Source organism: Anguilla anguilla, chromosome 3 (assembly GCF_013347855.1).
Source record: "Anguilla anguilla isolate fAngAng1 chromosome 3, fAngAng1.pri, whole genome shotgun sequence".
In the NCBI taxonomy this organism is placed as follows: Eukaryota; Metazoa; Chordata; class Actinopteri; order Anguilliformes; family Anguillidae; genus Anguilla; species Anguilla anguilla.
In genome coordinates this window covers 58,026,561-58,044,334 of record NC_049203.1, presented here as the reverse complement: position 1 = coordinate 58,044,334, position 17,774 = coordinate 58,026,561, and the positions used below count along the sequence as shown (strand labels likewise).

The 17,774-nt window shown below is 41.8% G+C and overlaps 1 protein-coding gene and 1 non-coding gene across 4 annotated transcripts in view; one reads left to right on the top strand and one right to left on the bottom strand.

The window, feature by feature from the left end:
- Positions 1–17,185, top strand: part of LOC118223653 (phospholipase D1-like) — a 24,370-nt gene extending 7,185 nt beyond the window's left edge. For all 3 annotated transcript variants that reach the window (XM_035410477.1, XM_035410476.1, XM_035410478.1), the window contains 19 exons: positions 476–541; positions 2,617–2,675; positions 3,081–3,326; positions 3,665–3,808; positions 4,517–4,600; positions 5,432–5,510; positions 5,677–5,787; positions 6,228–6,425; positions 6,694–6,865; positions 7,630–7,748; positions 10,262–10,375; positions 11,586–11,690; positions 11,922–12,010; positions 12,402–12,515; positions 12,897–12,946; positions 13,197–13,331; positions 14,693–14,846; positions 15,244–15,358; positions 15,684–17,185. In XM_035410477.1, the coding sequence (XP_035266368.1) occupies positions 476–541; positions 2,617–2,675; positions 3,081–3,326; positions 3,665–3,808; positions 4,517–4,600; positions 5,432–5,510; positions 5,677–5,787; positions 6,228–6,425; positions 6,694–6,865; positions 7,630–7,748; positions 10,262–10,375; positions 11,586–11,690; positions 11,922–12,010; positions 12,402–12,515; positions 12,897–12,946; positions 13,197–13,331; positions 14,693–14,846; positions 15,244–15,358; positions 15,684–15,908 (2,379 nt within the window). In that variant the 3' untranslated portion in view covers positions 15,909–17,185. The remainder of the gene's footprint in view (positions 1–475; positions 542–2,616; positions 2,676–3,080; positions 3,327–3,664; positions 3,809–4,516; positions 4,601–5,431; positions 5,511–5,676; positions 5,788–6,227; positions 6,426–6,693; positions 6,866–7,629; positions 7,749–10,261; positions 10,376–11,585; positions 11,691–11,921; positions 12,011–12,401; positions 12,516–12,896; positions 12,947–13,196; positions 13,332–14,692; positions 14,847–15,243; positions 15,359–15,683) is intronic.
- On the bottom strand, positions 14,256–14,337 carry trnal-aag. Its single transcript has one exon. It is a non-coding gene; the product is annotated as a tRNA-Leu (tRNA).
- Positions 17,186–17,774: the final 589 nt, after the last annotated feature.

Genomic DNA, 17,774 nt, shown 5'->3' with positions numbered 1-17,774 from the left:
TACACACACAAAGACACACATACAGTACACACATGCACGCACACATGCACACACATGAATGGGTGCGCATGCAGGCATGCATGCACATACACAAATACACATGCACACATACAACAAACAGGCGCACACACACACACATGCACGCACACATGCATGCCTATACACACAAATGTAGTATATGTATACATGCCTGTGTACACACACATGACTTTGGATACAAAACATGACCAGCACAGACACATGTATGGCTACATATGCACACATATATGCCTCGAAACCCACACCCTCCTGCATGTTGTTGCCAAATTAGTACAGGAACATGCGGTTATGTGGAAATTAATTATTTATCAGTGCAACAGTGGAACTGGAAATAATTGTTCTTGCCTATATGGCCTTCTGCAAGTGTCTTGTGTGTGTACTTATGTATGTACCTGAGGTTCAGGTGTTCTAGGCTGATCCCTTTGTTCTGCTGCAGAAATACCTGGAGGAATACCTGAGCAACCTGCTAGAAAACAACTTCTGCCGGAACTACCATGGCATGGTGAGTGTCTATGCCATAATTGCTATACTCTATTACATTGGGGGCGACATAGCTCAGGAGGTAAGACCGATTGTCTGGCAGTCGGAGGGTTGCCGGTTCAAGCCCCGCCCTGGGCATGTCGAAGTGTCCTTGAGCAAGACACCTAACCCCTAACCCCTAACCCCCAACTGCTCTGGCGAATGAGAGGCATCAATTGTAAAGCGCTTTGGATAAAAGCGCTATATAAATGCAGTCCATTTACCATTACTAACTGACACCTGTTTTAGGCTCTTTCACCACACATTGTATAGAAATATGGACTAAGTCACTGTGACATCATCCATTGACTCCCCATGGGGTTGGTGACAAACGTTTTGAAGCCTGGGAAGTGCAGTTTCTGGGCTCCACCCCCAATTTTGTTGTACAAATTGGAGCCAGAGATTGCGCAGTTGGGACATGAAGTCCAGTCGTCCACTAACCGTGTGAGATACACTGACTTGGCAGTGACACAAACTGTCCCTGATTTGTCTGGCCTGACTTCTGAGTGTACCGGGCTGAAAAGAAATAGCAGAATGCTTGCTGGTGGTGTTTGTGGGATGGTGTAGTCCAGAAAAAACTTGTGCTCTTCTTGCATCAGCTTCCTCAAAACGTAGCACTACCAAATGACAAACACATCTGCAGAGGCCATCTTAAAGAAAAGTACTCATAATCAGTGGGTGACGTAAGTGGTACAGAAGTACTCATTAACAGAAAGAAGATTCAAATGCACTGCAATCTTTTGTAATAATGGTGCAAACGCCTACCTAACTTTAAGTACACATTCCTTTAGCACGTAAAATTGCCGCGCATTGCAGAAGTCACTGCAGCTGGGTAGAATCAATGTATGGCAAGTATCAAGCTATTAAAGTGTCCAGTAAAGCGTGAAGAGGACTGGAGCCACTTTGTGATCACAACGCACTGCGCTCAGACAACTTCCTGTAATGGTCAGTGGTTAGTTTCAGAGGGGTCTGACTCACCAAGTGTGAAAACATCCACAAGTGTATTTTTGTGGTGATATTTTTCAGTACTGTTGAAATACCAAGAGTATCAGTGCTGTTGAAACCCACCAGTAAATATGTGCTCTAATCCCAGTATCTTTTGATATGACAACATTTTGTTACAACTCCATTATGTATAATATTTGAAGTTGCATTACTAATTACATTTTGTTTAATGATTGATAAAATGTATTCTTTTAGCTTCTTATTTGCTATTGTCTTTCCTTTGCTACAACCTATTCAAACTGTCACATTTCTGTTGTGCGTTGTGACCTATCATTGTGATTTACATACCTTTTCACAAAAGATTTCCTTCATGTATTCCCACCTTAGTTATATTTATGAATTGACTCTTCTGCCACACTTCCAATTATTTATTGAACTATAGTATTATGGGACTTGCAGTCAAATATGTCGAAGATCACTTCTGCAAAGATTTAATTGTTATGTCTTTCCCTGAAGACCTTGTAAGGCGGTTTACAGAAGTCTGGCCCTTTTCAGCACTGTTTACTGTGCTGACAGGGAGTCAGCACGTGTGATAAAGACAGTGCTCAGTTGCAAAACATCCTACTGGATCAGCATTATGTGAACCTTAGGTTCTCCATAATACAATGCAATCATGTTTTGTATTGTTGTGAAGCTGATGTCATGTGCAACAAGTTGATATCTTTGGTGGTGGTGTGCTGACTAAAGATGATACCTATGGGTCAGCACCCAGCCACATACAAAGGTTAACCCGGTGTGGTATGCTTGCAGAGATAGTATAAGCAGGATTGTTGATGTTCTGTTTTGTTAAGTCAAAATGAATGTAGTTAATTGTAGTGTGTTAATTATTGTAATACATAATGGTGCAAAATGTGTGCGTAGTTGAGTGGCTATATGCATATGATGCGTAGGAGACTTAAATTTTTACATACCGATTTATACAGCGGAAACCATTCAGGTTATGTACTTTGCTCTAGGGTACAAAGGAAGTCCAGTGTCCCAGTTGGGAATCAAACCTGCAAACTTTCTGCCACCCCCTCTCTGATCTTCACAGTGCCTGTGTTGTGCTTTCAGCTGGAGTTTCTGGATGTCAGTCTGCTTTCCTTCATCAAAGATCTTGGGCCCAAGGGTTTGTAAGTGCATCTATAAAATCTGTTTTTGAGCATTCAAACTGGTCTGTGCTGGAACATGCTTGAGCATTGAACCATGGGTGTGATGTATGTGTATGCTATATATCCCAGCACCCTGTTGGCCTGTTGTTACTGCTACAACACAGTGCCTAGAACCACAAAGGCTTTGATCAACCGTTACTCCCAAGTTTTTTTTTTCAAATTCAGCACATTCCAGTTTTGTTCCTCCCATAAAGTAATCCTGACTAAAGTTTTTATTTGCCATATGCAGAACATTACATTTGGCTGTATTAAATTTAATTTGCCAGGTTTTTGCCGACTTCTGGATTTTATTTAAATCTTCTAGGAAGATGTGTGTGTGTGTGTGTGTGTGTGTACAGTAGGAGTAAGACAAAGTGTTTGTGTCAGGGAGGGCTTCATCCTGAAGAGGTCAGGTGGTCATCGGATCCAGGGCCTGAACTGCATCGGACACCACCAGTTCTGCTATCGGTGGTCACGGCGCTGGCTCGTGGCCAAAGACTCCTTCCTGCTTTACATGAAGAGGGAGGCGGGAGAAATCTCATTTGTGCTGCTCTTCGACCCGGAGCTCAAGGTCCAAGTGGGCCGCTGCTACACGGACACCAAGTACGGCGTGTGCATCCAGAACTTTACACGGTGAGGCGACAGATGGGCCCTGATGCAGTGACACAATAATTAGGCCACTGCACAGACTGAGCCAGAGGCAAACTGACACATATGGTTGTCCGTGTTTATGCTTGTGGATGGGTTACGTGATTTTGTGTGTATGTGTTACTGTGTGTATGCATGTGTGTGCATTTATTTATGGATGCATTCCTGTTTGTGCAATTGTGTGTATTTGTGTGCTCTTGTCCACATGTCCCTGTGTGTGTGTGTGTGTATGTGTGTGTGTGTTTGTCCGCTCACTTGTATCTGCATCTGTGTGAGTATGTAGATGTGTGCTCATATGTCTATGTGTGTGTGTCTATCTGCAGAAACCTGGTCATTAAGTGCAGCAGTTACAGACAGGCCCAGTGGTGGAGCCATGAGATCCGCAGGCTGGCAGAACCATGTGACTTCCTGCAGACACACAGATTCCAGGGGTTTGCCCCACCCCGGGAGAACACACTCACCAAGTGGTGAGATGGGGAGATCAGTTGCAGTTTTGATGAGGGGAGGGGCATATGGGGAGCAGGGTTGTCACGAGGGATGAGGTTCAGAGTAGTAGTTCTGTCTATTTCTATCCTGGGAATGTACTCTTTGGGCTGCTAAAATATCGATGTAAATCAAGTAGTTGTGCTTTATCTGATTTGAGGACCAACATTTTGGCCGTCAGCCCACCCTTCATAACATATTTTTTTAGCAAGGGTCACGCCAGCATTTTTCTTCTGTGCTGTATTAGTTTTACTTTTGCGGCTACACCTCATCTTGGTGAGCTCAATCTTTTAAAGACTCAAAAAATGGGTCTTGGTACCAAATTATCCCTGAATGCACAAATTAAGGGCTGGATTTGTTCACATTTGTTTTTGGCACGTGTTGAGCTCCATTTGCATAGAAGTCAGTCAATATGGCAGTGAAATTTATGTAGATCAGACTATTTAAATCTGTAGCAGCGCCCAGTGTGGCTTTTTCCTTGGTAGTGTAGTTGCATGTGCTTTCCACTGCTCCTGTAGTTTTATTGATCATACTCACCTCATTGCTGTAAGTCTAGATCTCACTTGTATAAATTGTAATCATAATGTTACTTCATAGAACAATAAAGTTTGATGATGCGTACATGCACTTATATATTGGGATTAATGTGCATGTTAAGCGATGCTGAATGATAGGCCTTTGTTTTGAGACAGGTATGTGAATGGCAGTGGCTACTTTTCAGACTTAGCTGATGCTCTGGAGCAGGCCAAAGAGGAAATCTTCATCACAGACTGGTGGTTAGTCCATTATATTACATTTACTACTGTTGTATACTATAAGACTGTATTTATATCACATACACTGTGTACCGCAATATGCATATTGTGTTGCGTGTCCTTTTATTACAACTACTAATAAATGTTGGTGAGATATCTGAACATGACTCATTGAGGGCAGTGATTTGTTCTGACTGACAGGCATGTATGAGGTTATACACCCAAAATAAACAGTATTAGGTAAAGCTCATCCATATAAGTTTGGACTTCTCATTTCCTAGGAAATAACTTTAGGTTTAGTTTTCTATTACTTCTTACCTAAAAGTTTTTTAATTCCCAGCCTTCCTGATAATTTATTACGGTTACAGCTGAAATTGTGCCTGTTTTGCAATGGAGGACAGAGATTCCTTAATTTTCTCATGCTTTAATCAGATTTCACCTCTCTAATGCATGAGCTTTGAATGGGTGTTGTGTGTTAACATCCTACAAGTCGTTATTTCCCCCATTTTCTATTAAAAGCATGTAGAGACTGCCATGGTGAAATACTGCATTATTGCAATGTAGTCTTTTCCATGTTATAGTCCATCATAGTCCATTTACAGCAAGCCTAACACATTTATAGCTTTGATTCATCATAAAAATTGAAATCTTAGTTGTAAAATGTTGATTTTTGAGGGGTATCCAAGACAAAATGCTTGTGTCTAAGGCAAGTCACACTTCAGGTGTAATTTAGATAGCCTTTCTGATTTAAAAGATATTCTGGTTTTGCCTAGGAAAACTGTGCTGATGTCACCTTGTTGCCAGGTTAGCTGAGCGTGTCTCTTGGTCACAGCCTGCTCCTCCTTCTTTTAGGCTCAGCCCTGAGATTTACCTGAAGAGGCCTGCCACAGACAACTATTGGCGCCTGGACGAAATCCTCAAACGCAAAGCAGTAAGGAACAATTAGGCTTTGTCCTTCTTTCTCTGAATTTCTTTGGCATCTGATCCCTCTCCTTGACAGCTTTCTTGAAGGTATTTCTGTCCTCCCCCACCTTCTTCTGCTCCCCGCCCCCTTTCTGTCTCCTCCCTCATTCCTGTCTCTCTGCTGCCCCCTGCAGGATCAGGGTGTGAAGGTCTGTGTGCTGCTGTACAAGGAAGTGGAGCTGGCCCTGGGCATCAACAGTGACTACAGCAAAAGGACCCTCATGAACAGGCACCCCAACATCAAGGTCAGAAACCCACAATGCATTACCATTGAACAAACCTTCTGTCTCCCTGCTGGGTGCACCAAATGTTATTTTTCCAAAACTCTTGTCATCGCACCTGTCATTAATTTATGACAGAGATACATTCTACAATGTTATTCCAGGAATCACCACACAGACCTTATTGACCACTCGTGTTTGGGCTCTTACTGATGCATCCAGTTGAAGCCCTGGATCCAAGTGCAGTGAATCAGGACCATGCCAGTGCCACCTGTGGCCAATCATAAAATTGCCACTGGAATTCCGAACTGGGGGAAAAATTAAATGGGACCAAAAGTATTATTATTCAATGTTTTTCATCTGTCACTTCTCTCCCTGTGTTGTTGGTACCCTTCTGCTTTGATACCCACTCTTCTTTTTTCAACTCTTTTCCTCTCTTCCTTCTCTGGTCTGTTCTCTCTCAGGTCATGCGTCATCCAGACCACGTCTCCGCCATCATCTTCCTTTGGGCGCACCATGAGAAGATGGTGGCCATTGACCAAACAGTGGCCTTTGTGGGCGGGATTGACCTGGCCTATGGGAGGTGGGACGACAGTCACTACCGGCTATCAGACCTGGGTGCTGCACCGACACCCCATAAAATCCAGGAGGCGGGGCCTGAGGTAATAGCAGACCCTCCTTTGAACACTGGGAAGACCTGACACTTTGCATTTCTTCCTGGTCTAGCTAAGCAGATTTGCCCATAATTTAAATTGTTGTACAAACATGTTGTAGCTGTGGAACATTTTTTTTAATCAATGTAAGGTTGTAACTTTAAGTGCAAAATGTTCACTGGCTTGGTTTTGGCATAATTGTATCACATGCACACACACACAAACACAGAAACACGCTCACATATGCACATAAGCATCATGCTCCTGTTCCCTCTAGGCTGGTGACGTGGTTGACCAGGGTTCTCATGAGCCAGCCAGTCAGCCCCTGGAAACAGAAGTGAAACCAAGTGGCCCAGGGGATCTGACAGGCAACACTCAACTGTGGCTGGGCAAAGACTACAGCAACTTCATCAATAAGGACTGGGTCCATCTGGACCACCCATTTGAGGGTACACACGTGTGAACACATATACTCACAGATGCCTACAAGCATTTTGAATCTTAGTCAGAAATTGTGTTTTTCATTGATAAAGTATCACCTCTTTAAATCTAGGAACCTTTGTTTTGGGAACTAATAGATTTAATGTTTCTATAGTTGCTATTTCACAGGGTGTTCTGTGTGGATATGCCACATGCCACATTAAAGTGGAATTGTAATAATAGTGACTTATCTGTTGTAGCTATTGTGAATAAAACCTGGATCCCTTGTGCCATAGGTGGGACATTTGGGTCATTTGTGTATAATTATAGGGTAATGTCCTCTTGTCTTCCCCTTTTACTGTGCATGCCTTCTGTGCATGTCCTCATACCACTGTCCATCTGGCCAATAGCTGTTTGATCCACATTGCATTGTACCACCACCAACAGGCACGCTAACCTTCTGACACCAGTGTGAGAACCGGAAAGCAGGGAGAGTTTAACCTGTTATGCCATTTCACAGGCAACATCATTTCAATGTATCAACCTGAAATTGCCTGTCATAATGCTCAATCCCGGTGAAATTGCTCTGTACCCCACTGGCATGTTTCATTTTAGATTTGACACTTTGACAGAGTATTTTTCTGTATTTACCCAAATGTTTTTTCCCGACTATCAAGTTAATTGATATGCTAATGGTATATTTAAATTATGCATTTAAATTTATGCATTATTTACTGTATGTAATCGGAATATGACTAATCCTGAAAAATTTCATTGTCTTTGTCTCTCTCAGACAACATCGACCGGACCCAGGTGCCTCGCATGCCTTGGCGTGACCTGGCCACCGCGCACCACGGGAAGGCAGCCAGAGACCTTGCCCGCCATTTCATCCAGAGATGGAATTTCACAAAGGTCAGAGGTCAAAGCTTTAACAGACCTGGGAGCTCTGGGTAACACCAAAGCTCAATGCGCATTGCCTGATTTAAGCAGTTGCGGTACTTGGAGTAAAGTAAGGCATGAATTATTCAGAGTTTTTGGTGGCAAAGTCTACGCTTTTGTGGAACAAAGTGTAAGGAGCTTGCCACTGAAGATTGATGAAATTCGCTCCCTGGTTGGCATATCTAAGGTGGGGTTGTTTTGCTTCAATGAAATGTGGTTAGATTGCTCAATCAATGATTGTGATAAAGACATAGACAGTTAGTCACCCGAAAGGTGAAACCACAATGGGGGTGGAGTCTGTGCTTTTATTTGTGCAGACAATCATTTTATTATCAGATCTGCTCTGGAAGACAATAATGAAATCTTCTCTGATTGACATCTGCCTTCTTAAAACAAAATCTGTGCTGTTTTGGGTGTGTTATAGTCCGATCACAACATAATCATAGCTCCACTCTCCAACTGCGGTGGCACAGAGAAGGAGTGTATATCATTGCATTTTAATACTGTTGTCACCAATGTATCAGGTCGTACTTACAGTACTTTTACAAATGTCTAAATAGATTGACTTAGCTCAAATGATTGCTAAACAAACCCAAGTATGTGAAAAATCACAGAGTGTGGTTGATCTTATTCTTGTGTCTGATAAAATAAATGCATTGCACAGTGGTGTGGTTAACTATGCAATTAGTGACCACTTTCTTACCTACTGCACCAAAAGGATTTTTTGGGAATAAGTCTATTTAAGTTCACTCTCTGAAAAGCTACTATGTGGATATAATCAGGTTCCACCTGGAAAAGGTGGATATGCCTCATGTCTTTCATGCTAGAGATGTGGCTGAAGCGTGGGTAGCTTTCAAATACTATACTTGTTCCAACAGGTTTTGAACGCAGAGGCCCCATTCAGGCAAATTAGAGTTACACAATGAACTAACCCATGGTTTGATCTAAATATCTTGCAGATGATAGAACTGTAGGACTCTTTGGTTAAATGTAGACAGTCCCTGGAGCAAATTGATTTTGAATGTTTTAAGGAATATAGAAATTTAACACAGAAAATAATCAGGGCAGCAAAGCAGGATTACTATTTGGAAATAACCAAGGAAAACGTTAGGGACCCCAGAAGTTTATGGAAAGCAATGAAGGATCTGGGCTGTGGGGGAAAAATTATTCACCAAGGGTACGGAGTGCAAGAAAGGCATAAGCGCTGATGGCGGCACTGAGTTTGATAAGAACAGAGTTGCTAAGATTTTAAACTTCTTTTAGCTCTGTGGCTAATAAGCTTGTCTCCAAATTGGCACACAACACAAGAGTACTGTGAAAACCTTGTCTTCAAATACTACAGCAATTTAGGTGTTAAAGCTGGCTCTTTCTCCTTTAGCAAGGTTACAGTTGAAAAGGTGACTAAGATGCTGGTTGAGCTAAATATTAAAAAAGCCACTGAACTTAATGGCATTAGTGGCAGATTCTTAAGAGACTCATCTGTTTTAATTGCTCCCTATATAACTAATGTGGTCAATCTGTCTTTAGATAAATTCCAAGGACCTGCTGATTATAAACATGCTTAAGTCATTCACATCTTTAAGAAGGGGAGCTGTACCGAGCCAAGTAATTATAGGCCAGTATCGATTTTTATTTCCAAGGTTTCTGAGAAAGTTGATCAAATTTATGATCTATAATCTGGTTTTAGGAAGTCCTGCTACACAGACACGTGTCTTATATCTCACAGATTTCATAAGGAGGGAAATAGATGAAGACAAAATGTGTGGTCTACCGTAGTTTTACAGGACCTGCAAAAGGCCTCTGACGCAATCGATCATAGAATCCTTGTATCCAAGTTAAGGGCCCTTGGTATGGGTGGCGTACCTCTCAGCTGGCTGGCTTTTTAATTGTCAGGAAGGGGTCAGTAGGTAGAGGTTAGTGGGTAGTTATCCAAGGCTAAGCCCATCACCCGCAGGATGCCCAAAGGCACTCTGTTGGGTCGTTTGCTTTTTTTCCTGAATATAAATGAAAGCAGCATGCACTTGCTCTTTGTTTTTCTGTGCTGACAATTCAGCTATTCTAGTGTCACACAAAGATAAAGACAGGATACAGGAAATACTAGTTGATGAGCTATGTTGGATAAGGTCTTGGTTATCAGATAATAGGCTTCTACTACACTTAGGCAAGACTGAGTCTGTCTTGTTTGGTTCAAAAGCTAGGCTAAGTAAGGATTCTGAACTGGATATAAAATTAGGAGCCGGAGTCTGTCGTTTAAGTCCTCTGTTAACTACCTTGGTTGCATCCTGGATAGGAACTTAGGGGGAGTAAGCATGGCCTTGAAAGTTTTGGCCAAGGTTAACTGGGTTAAATTGACGCGCAACCATAAAACTAAATTATGTACAAATATCCTCTCTTTTTACCTCTTACTTCCTCCTCCATCCTACCAGTCCATCTCACTATGTTACTGTCACTCACTCACTCCTGTGTGATCTCATTTATCCTGGCAGATCTTCAAGAACAAGTATAAAGACCACTTCTACCCCTGTCTGCTTCCAAAATCCAACAGCACAGCAGATTGTCTGCCCTTCACGGTCCCTGGAAGCAAGCAGGCATCAGTGCAGGTAGAGAAATGGACATTTCTGATCATTAAGGATATACAGGACGGAGTGTGGCACAGTGGGTAAGGAACTGCGCTTGTAACCGAAAGGTCGCAGGTTCGATTCCCGGGTAAGGACACTGCCGTTGTACCCTTGAGCAAGGTACTTAACCTGCATTGCTTCAGTATATATCCAGCTGTATAAATGGATACAATGTAAAAGTGCTATGTAAAAAAGTTGTGTAAGTCGCTCTGGATAAGAGCGTCTGCTAAATGCCTGTAATGTAATGTAATGTAATACACTATATGAAAATTGGACATAAATCGCACAATGGTAAGTAGCATAGGACAGGATTCTTAGTTCAAGGGTATAACAGTTGAAAAAATGTTGCCTAGAGTAAGCACCCACATTGTTAATGACACAGCAGTTAATATTACAGTGTCAAAATGTGCTCTGCATACATCACACATACATTCGCTCTCCAAGGTGAGTTACATAAGGTCATTTTGTTGTATTGGTACAAACGTGCACAGTGCAACTTGTTTGTAAGAGTGGCATTCATTTTGGCTGATGTTATTCTTAGAAGTGATATATTGACAGAGGCAAACTGCATTTGTGTGAATGGAACAAGTAACTTTGTGTAAAGACAATTATTCCTAAACCGAAGTCACATTTTATGAACATAATTGCAGCTGTATTGCACTGCGAAACAAGGAGGAATGAGAATTTCTAGCACACTGCATATGAACTGCTGAAACTGAACTAAAACTTTCTGACATAAATGGGTTTTCATTCATGTCATTTTGTGATTTGACAACAATTGTAAAGCGGTGTTACTGGTCAAAAAATATTTAAGAATTGGAAAAATTCATTACTACATACTGAGTATTTAAACCCGCATTTCAGTGGGAATGATTCGTTGTTTGGGTTTTCATTGCTACATCTGGATTATTCCCGATGTGCTTAAAAGTGGGCTGCGCTGTGTTAAATGTTGCGGTTGTACTAAACAGAAGCCATTATATGCTACAAACGTCACATGTTGAAGAGCAACATTGAACCTGGCATTTAAACCCCCATCTTGAAAACCACAGTCGCAGTGTAACTTCTCAACCTATGTATAATCTTGTTAAGTAGCTGTGCATTCTTTCACTCACATACCCTGCATCCCTGTTATGACCCACCAGCGTTCACACTGCCCTGACACATTCCCTCCCCATATCGCCTTCTGTTTCAGGTGCTGCGTTCTGTGGATCGCTGGTCTGCTGGGACGTGTGAGAGCTCCATCCACAACGCTTACATCCATACCATAGAAAACAGTGAGCACTACATCTATATTGAGGTACGGACACCACCGATTTCACGGCACCAGACTCAACACTGAAAAACTGAAACTCTGTCGCTCATTATTACTCAATGTGGCTGAAACGTGTCAATCATCATGTAATACACAAACTGATACTAAGGACTACCTGCTATTGGACTGGCAGCCTTTAGCAGCAGGAAGTACTTTAGTTTGATACAAATTTTTATGGTACGGTCAATGTTGTAAGGTCAATGTATCTCTGCTTAGAATCAATTCTTCATCAGCTGTGCAGATGGGAAGAATGTACACAATGGCATTGGTGATGCCATAGTGAACAGGATTCTGCGGGCACACAGGTTGGTCTCTGTGGTGTTACTGTTTTTATCACTATGTTTTCACACATGCAACGCTAGACAGTGTTCATTGTTTATGTCAGAACTATTGTTTTCAACTCTTTCACTTATTTGAGTGACATATTCAGTTCTGAATTTGTGCCGCCGGCTATATCCTCTTACATTGTTGTTGTTATACTGTTTCACATGCAGTTTTTTTTTTTACATTTTAACTGCAGCAGAGTTGGTCTCCACTGACCAACTCTGCTGCAGTAGGCAGCCATTTGCTTCTCACAGCAGCATGTTATATGGGTAGTAGGTTGAGAACACCAGGATTACAGTCAGAGTTTACACGGAAGGTTTATATCTCTCTCATTCATCATTCATGTACCCCCCACCGCCGTCATACACACAGTGAACAGAAGAAGTACCGGGTGTTTGTGGTGATTCCCCTGCTGCCTGGGTTCGAGGGTGACATCAGTGCAGGGGGAGGTAATGCCATCCAGGCCATTCTCCACTTCACCTATAGGTAAGTTTAATTTAAAACGCACGTACGCACACATACTGTACAGGCTCCCCTGAAGGACATTATTATTTTTTCAATATAGAATACAATTACAGTAAAAAACAATGTCAAACAAAATGTCATGCACAAATTTTTTTTACCTTGTATTCTTACAAAACAAATGTGTATTTGGTACCAATAAATTACAATGGACATGTCAGCAGTTTAAAACAATTCAGGTTTTAAAGGCATCAGGAAATGCTTGAGTTATCACAGAGTCAAAAACCAGGGGAGTGGCAGCCATTGAAAGGAAGAAAAGTTAGCAGTGGGTGATGTAGTTAGGAGCAGCTTCTGTAAGTGGGTAGGCCTGACCCCTCGCTCAGTTGTTGATTGTGCTTGTTACAGGACCATATGCCGAGGGGATTTTTCCATTCTGGCCAGACTGAAGGAGCACAGTGAGTGACCTTCCTGCTTTGGCTTCCTGATTGACTGTTTGTCTGTCACACCACACTCAACATCAGTTTTTATTTCCTGTGTACGTGCATGCATGCGCGCGCACGTATGTGAATATTTGTGCACGTGTATATGTGTGTGTGTGTGTGTGTGTGTGTGTTGCCTGACTTTTACCTGCCAGCGTCCTCTTTGGTTGTAACTGTTTGTCGCAGAGTGATGGCAGCGTGTCCCTCTCGCTCTCGCCTCTCCCAGTGCAGGACCAGTGGAGCCAGTACATCTCCCTGTGTGGCGTGCGCACTCACTCCCAGCTGGCTCAGTCCCTGGTCACGGAGCTCATCTACGTCCACAGCAAGATGATCATCGCCGATGACCGCCGCTACATCGTTGGTTAGTAATTTAATTTCTGCTCACAGTCAGTGGTGACAGGTAAAAAAGGGAATAACACTGGTCACCGGTGAGGTGTGATGAAACAATCACCGGATATTAATATTATTGTTTCGGTTGTCTGTTCTTTCATAATAGACATTCATTACACTGGGTGGATTAATTGTAAATTTCAAATGTGCAGGTATATTACATTATATACATCATTTTAATTGATAATAATTTAATAATTGAAAACTTGGCATCTTATAGTACTGCACCCCCTGCTGTCTGTTTCTTGAACCGTCCTCATACAGTATGTTCATTGAATTACATTACAGTTACATTACATTTATTTGGCAGATGCTTTTATCCAAAGCGACGTACAATAAGTGCATACTAAAGGTCCGATAAGGTGCAATATTCATTTTGTTACAGTTATTCATAATCCAGTTCACACAGTATACATTACTCTCTGACCTAACCTATGCTAAGTCAAACTAGGAGGCATGACAAGCTACAACATCAAGATAATGATACAAAGTACAATATAAGTGCTGGATGGAGGTACATGTAACATGAAAGTAGCACAGGGTGTACATGTGTAGCATGAAAGAGGGGGTTTTAAGTGATAAAAATGATCCCAGATTGGGAGTGCCCCGCAGAGTGGTTATAGTTAGTTAGTCCAGGTATAGTCTGAAGAGATGAATCTTCAGAACACGGTGGAAAACAGGTAATGAGGGAGTACTTCATAGAGGAACCGGGAGTTTGTTCCACCACTGGGGAGCTAGGGTGGAGAAGATCCGTTGTAGGGACAAGATGACATTGTACCGTGTATTCCTTTAACAATGCATTTAGTTTTTAAATGCGAACATTTTACAGGGTATTTTACAATGTAACCAATGGTATCCATACCTATTATATAAATCCGTTACAATAATATTATCTTGGCAGCGGTGGGATTCGAACCCACGCCCCCGAAGAGACTGGAGCCTTAATCCAGCGCCTTAGACCGCTCGGCCACGCTACCTGTGTACATTGAACCTTGTGCAACAAAGGCCCAATACCACACCCTCTTGTCAGGCAGATGTTTGTATCTAGAATTACATACTATTTCTGCAACTTTTAATTTTACAGTCCAATCCATTTATATTCAGAATTTCTGTGATGGACAAATTATGTAAGGTAATGTTACTCAGTAAAGGGATCAGCAGTGAAAAAAATTGATTTTTTCTATCCCGCTCTTGTTTTATTTCTCATTTCTCATCCTTTGCCTTTTCCTGTTCTCTTCCATAATACTGTATTCCTCTGTCTCCATAATTACCCCACTCACTCGCTGATCTATTCAAATTCTCCCCCTCTTCTCAAACCCCGCCCCCCACCAGGCTCAGCCAATATCAATGACCGCAGCATGCTGGGTAGTCGGGACAGTGAGCTGGCAGTGCTGGTGGAGGACACGGAGAGGGTGCCGTCCCGTATGGGGGGCGAGGAGTACCAAGCAGGGCCCTTGACTCTTGCCCTGCGCATGGAGTGCTTCAGGTCAGGGGGTGTCTATGGGGGGGGGTTCAAGATGAAATTTCAAACTATGCATCATGTACTGGAAATATTTAGGCTCACAAATGTAATGTGCAATTTTATGCAGGTATTGGACAGTTTTGATTTTGTTACATATCATTTATGGTGAAGTAACAATTACAAAACGGATCATTTGTACATATTGTGTAATAGTTTCTCAAGTATTTGCCTTTTCATTTATACTTTAACACGTATTATTGATATTTGCTTGTTAAGAGCAGGGTTTAAATATATTGTCATCCTTTGCATACACTACTACATTATATGTAATATGCAGTAACATCACCCATTTGAGTAACTTCTATGAAATCGTATTGGTATGATGGCTACTTTAACATTATGAACTTATTCTTTATCCCAGAGTCCTCTTGGCAGCAGATTCAGAACCTTGCATTGACATCCAGGACCCAATCAGTGATGAGTTTTTTGAGGTGTGGAACAAGACTGCCGAATCAAATGCCATGATTTATGACAAGGTGAGAATGGAGTTTCTTATTATCAGAGATTTTCACACGCCTACACAAGCAGTACCAATACACATCTCACCTTCATCCCCTTTTCCCAACTCACTGTCCCCAGCTGTCAATCGTCCACCTCTTTCTTCCCCCCTCAACCCAGTACTTCTCTTTTCTCTCTTCCAGACTATTTCCCAATCCCTGATTTTGCATCACTTTCATGGCTTTCTCTGTCACAACAAATGTGATAACAAAGCAATTTGACACATTTTGTCAGTGACTCCAGTTAACACACAAGACATAAAATAAAGATAAAAATGATTCTAATTTTTTCCCTCTTGCCCAGGTCTTCCAGTGTCTGCCCACCGACTCTATCCACAGCCTGCGTGCACTAAAGGAACTGTCTTCAGTGGAACGTTTGTGTGATACAGACCCTGAACGTGCTAGAGAGGAACTGGAAGCAATCAAAGGCCTCCTGGTCCACTTCCCCCTCTGCTTCCTATCTGAGGAGAACCTCATGCCTCCACTCAGCAGCAAGGAGAGAATGGTTCCCATGGACGTCTGGACCTAAAGGGCAACACATTATTATGCCGAGTCAATGCAAAGCATGTTGGGAGTGACAGCTGTCTATAATGCTACAGTGGACTGCTTCACTTTAAATTTAATGTAACACTCACCTTTCTCACCCACCTCTTCTATAAGGGCAAAAACTGCCAAACATGAACAAAGTCAACAGATTTTACATTAAAAATATAACACACATAGAAGACAAACTTGTACAAAGAAATTGCTCAGGTCTTTTGTGTTCATTAACCAACTCATCCCGAAAATAATTTGTTTACAAAATTTCTATATGGAACCAATCCTAATTGGCCCATGTATGTGTATTTAAAAATGTAAAGAAATGAACTAAAGGTATATTATGATAACTTTTGTGAGAGATTCAGAACATAAAACCTAGAGAGGCTGTGTTTTTATACACTAGAGCTATAGATACTCCAAGATATTTGCATCCCTTTATTGATTATTTGAAACCTTCCTCTGAAGATTCAGTTGGGAGTATGATTAAGGTAAATGGTAAATGGACTGCATTTATATAGCACATTTATCCAAAGCGCTTTACAATTGATGCCTCTCATTCACCCATACACACACTCACACTCACACACCAACGGTGAAAGGCTGCCATGCAAGGTACCAATCAGCTCATTGGGAGCATTTAGGGGTTAGGTGTCTTGCTCAGGGACTGCCCAGGGTGGGGAATTGAACCAACAACCCTCCGACTGCCAGACAACCGCTCTTACCTCCTGAGCTATGTCGCCCCACATAAGGAAAATCTTTCATCAATAATTGATTTTTGTGGACCAAAGACAGGATTTAATGTGATGTGATTAGTGTGGTTTCCAGTTAAACCCTTCAACTCATTGCAGGGTACAGCTTGCCATGACAAATTATTGATGTTGAGACAACTATGGGCACCCTGACCTGTTCCTTGCTGTACCACCATTTCAATGTTAATGCAATGTAATGTTTAAATGGCATGATAAGTGTGAAACATTGCCATGAGATTATGCTCTTTGAGTCCTGAATTTTCATTACACTACAGTATACACTATCTGGACAATAAATCTGACACAAGCCTCATCTCTTAATTCATAATGTGTATCAAAAGGGAGAAAGTGGAAAGAACCGTGTGAGGCTGAAGAGCAGAGGAAGAAATTCTCAACCTAAAACCTAAAATTTAGATATTAGATATTCAGGATAGAGAGAGGAACAGAATATATCATGTTGTACGGATGTAAGTGACTTGAAGTTATTTTATAATTATATAAAATTTGTGGAAATCTGCATTTGTTATTTTTGACTATTTTATGAAGTTTAGGACATAGTGCATCTCTGTCTCCACCTCTCCTGTCTTACAGTGACCACATTCTTCATTTGGTAACCATGAGTTTTTATGTCTGCCTTTTTCTGTTGAAAGGGTGTGGTCACTCGGTGTGTATTTGGTCAGGATCCATCTCTGCATTGTATCTCTGACAAAGAACAGATACTCTGCTGGAGTAGTCTTTTTTTAGCGCCCTAAGGCAATTTAGTCCACTTTGTTTTTTGGTGTCTTTACCCCAGTGTTCCAAATACCAGTTTTTTGCTTGTTGCATAATTTGGGTTACACTGATTTGTAGCTCAGTGCTGTCTCCACTAGGGTATCTGTCAAGAAATTTGCAATGGTTGCTATGGTGACAGATATAAAAGTTTCCTACTATTACCAGGTGTATGCCACGAGAGTAAATAGTGATTGATGTTGGGATAGGCAATAGTAAAACAGTGAGAGAGTCAAGAGGATAGAGGATACGAGGTAAGCGCGGGGAGCGAAGGAAGGAAGGATCATGTGTTGAAGGAAACAGTGGGGCTATTACGGGCACAGGGAGGAAAGGAGGAA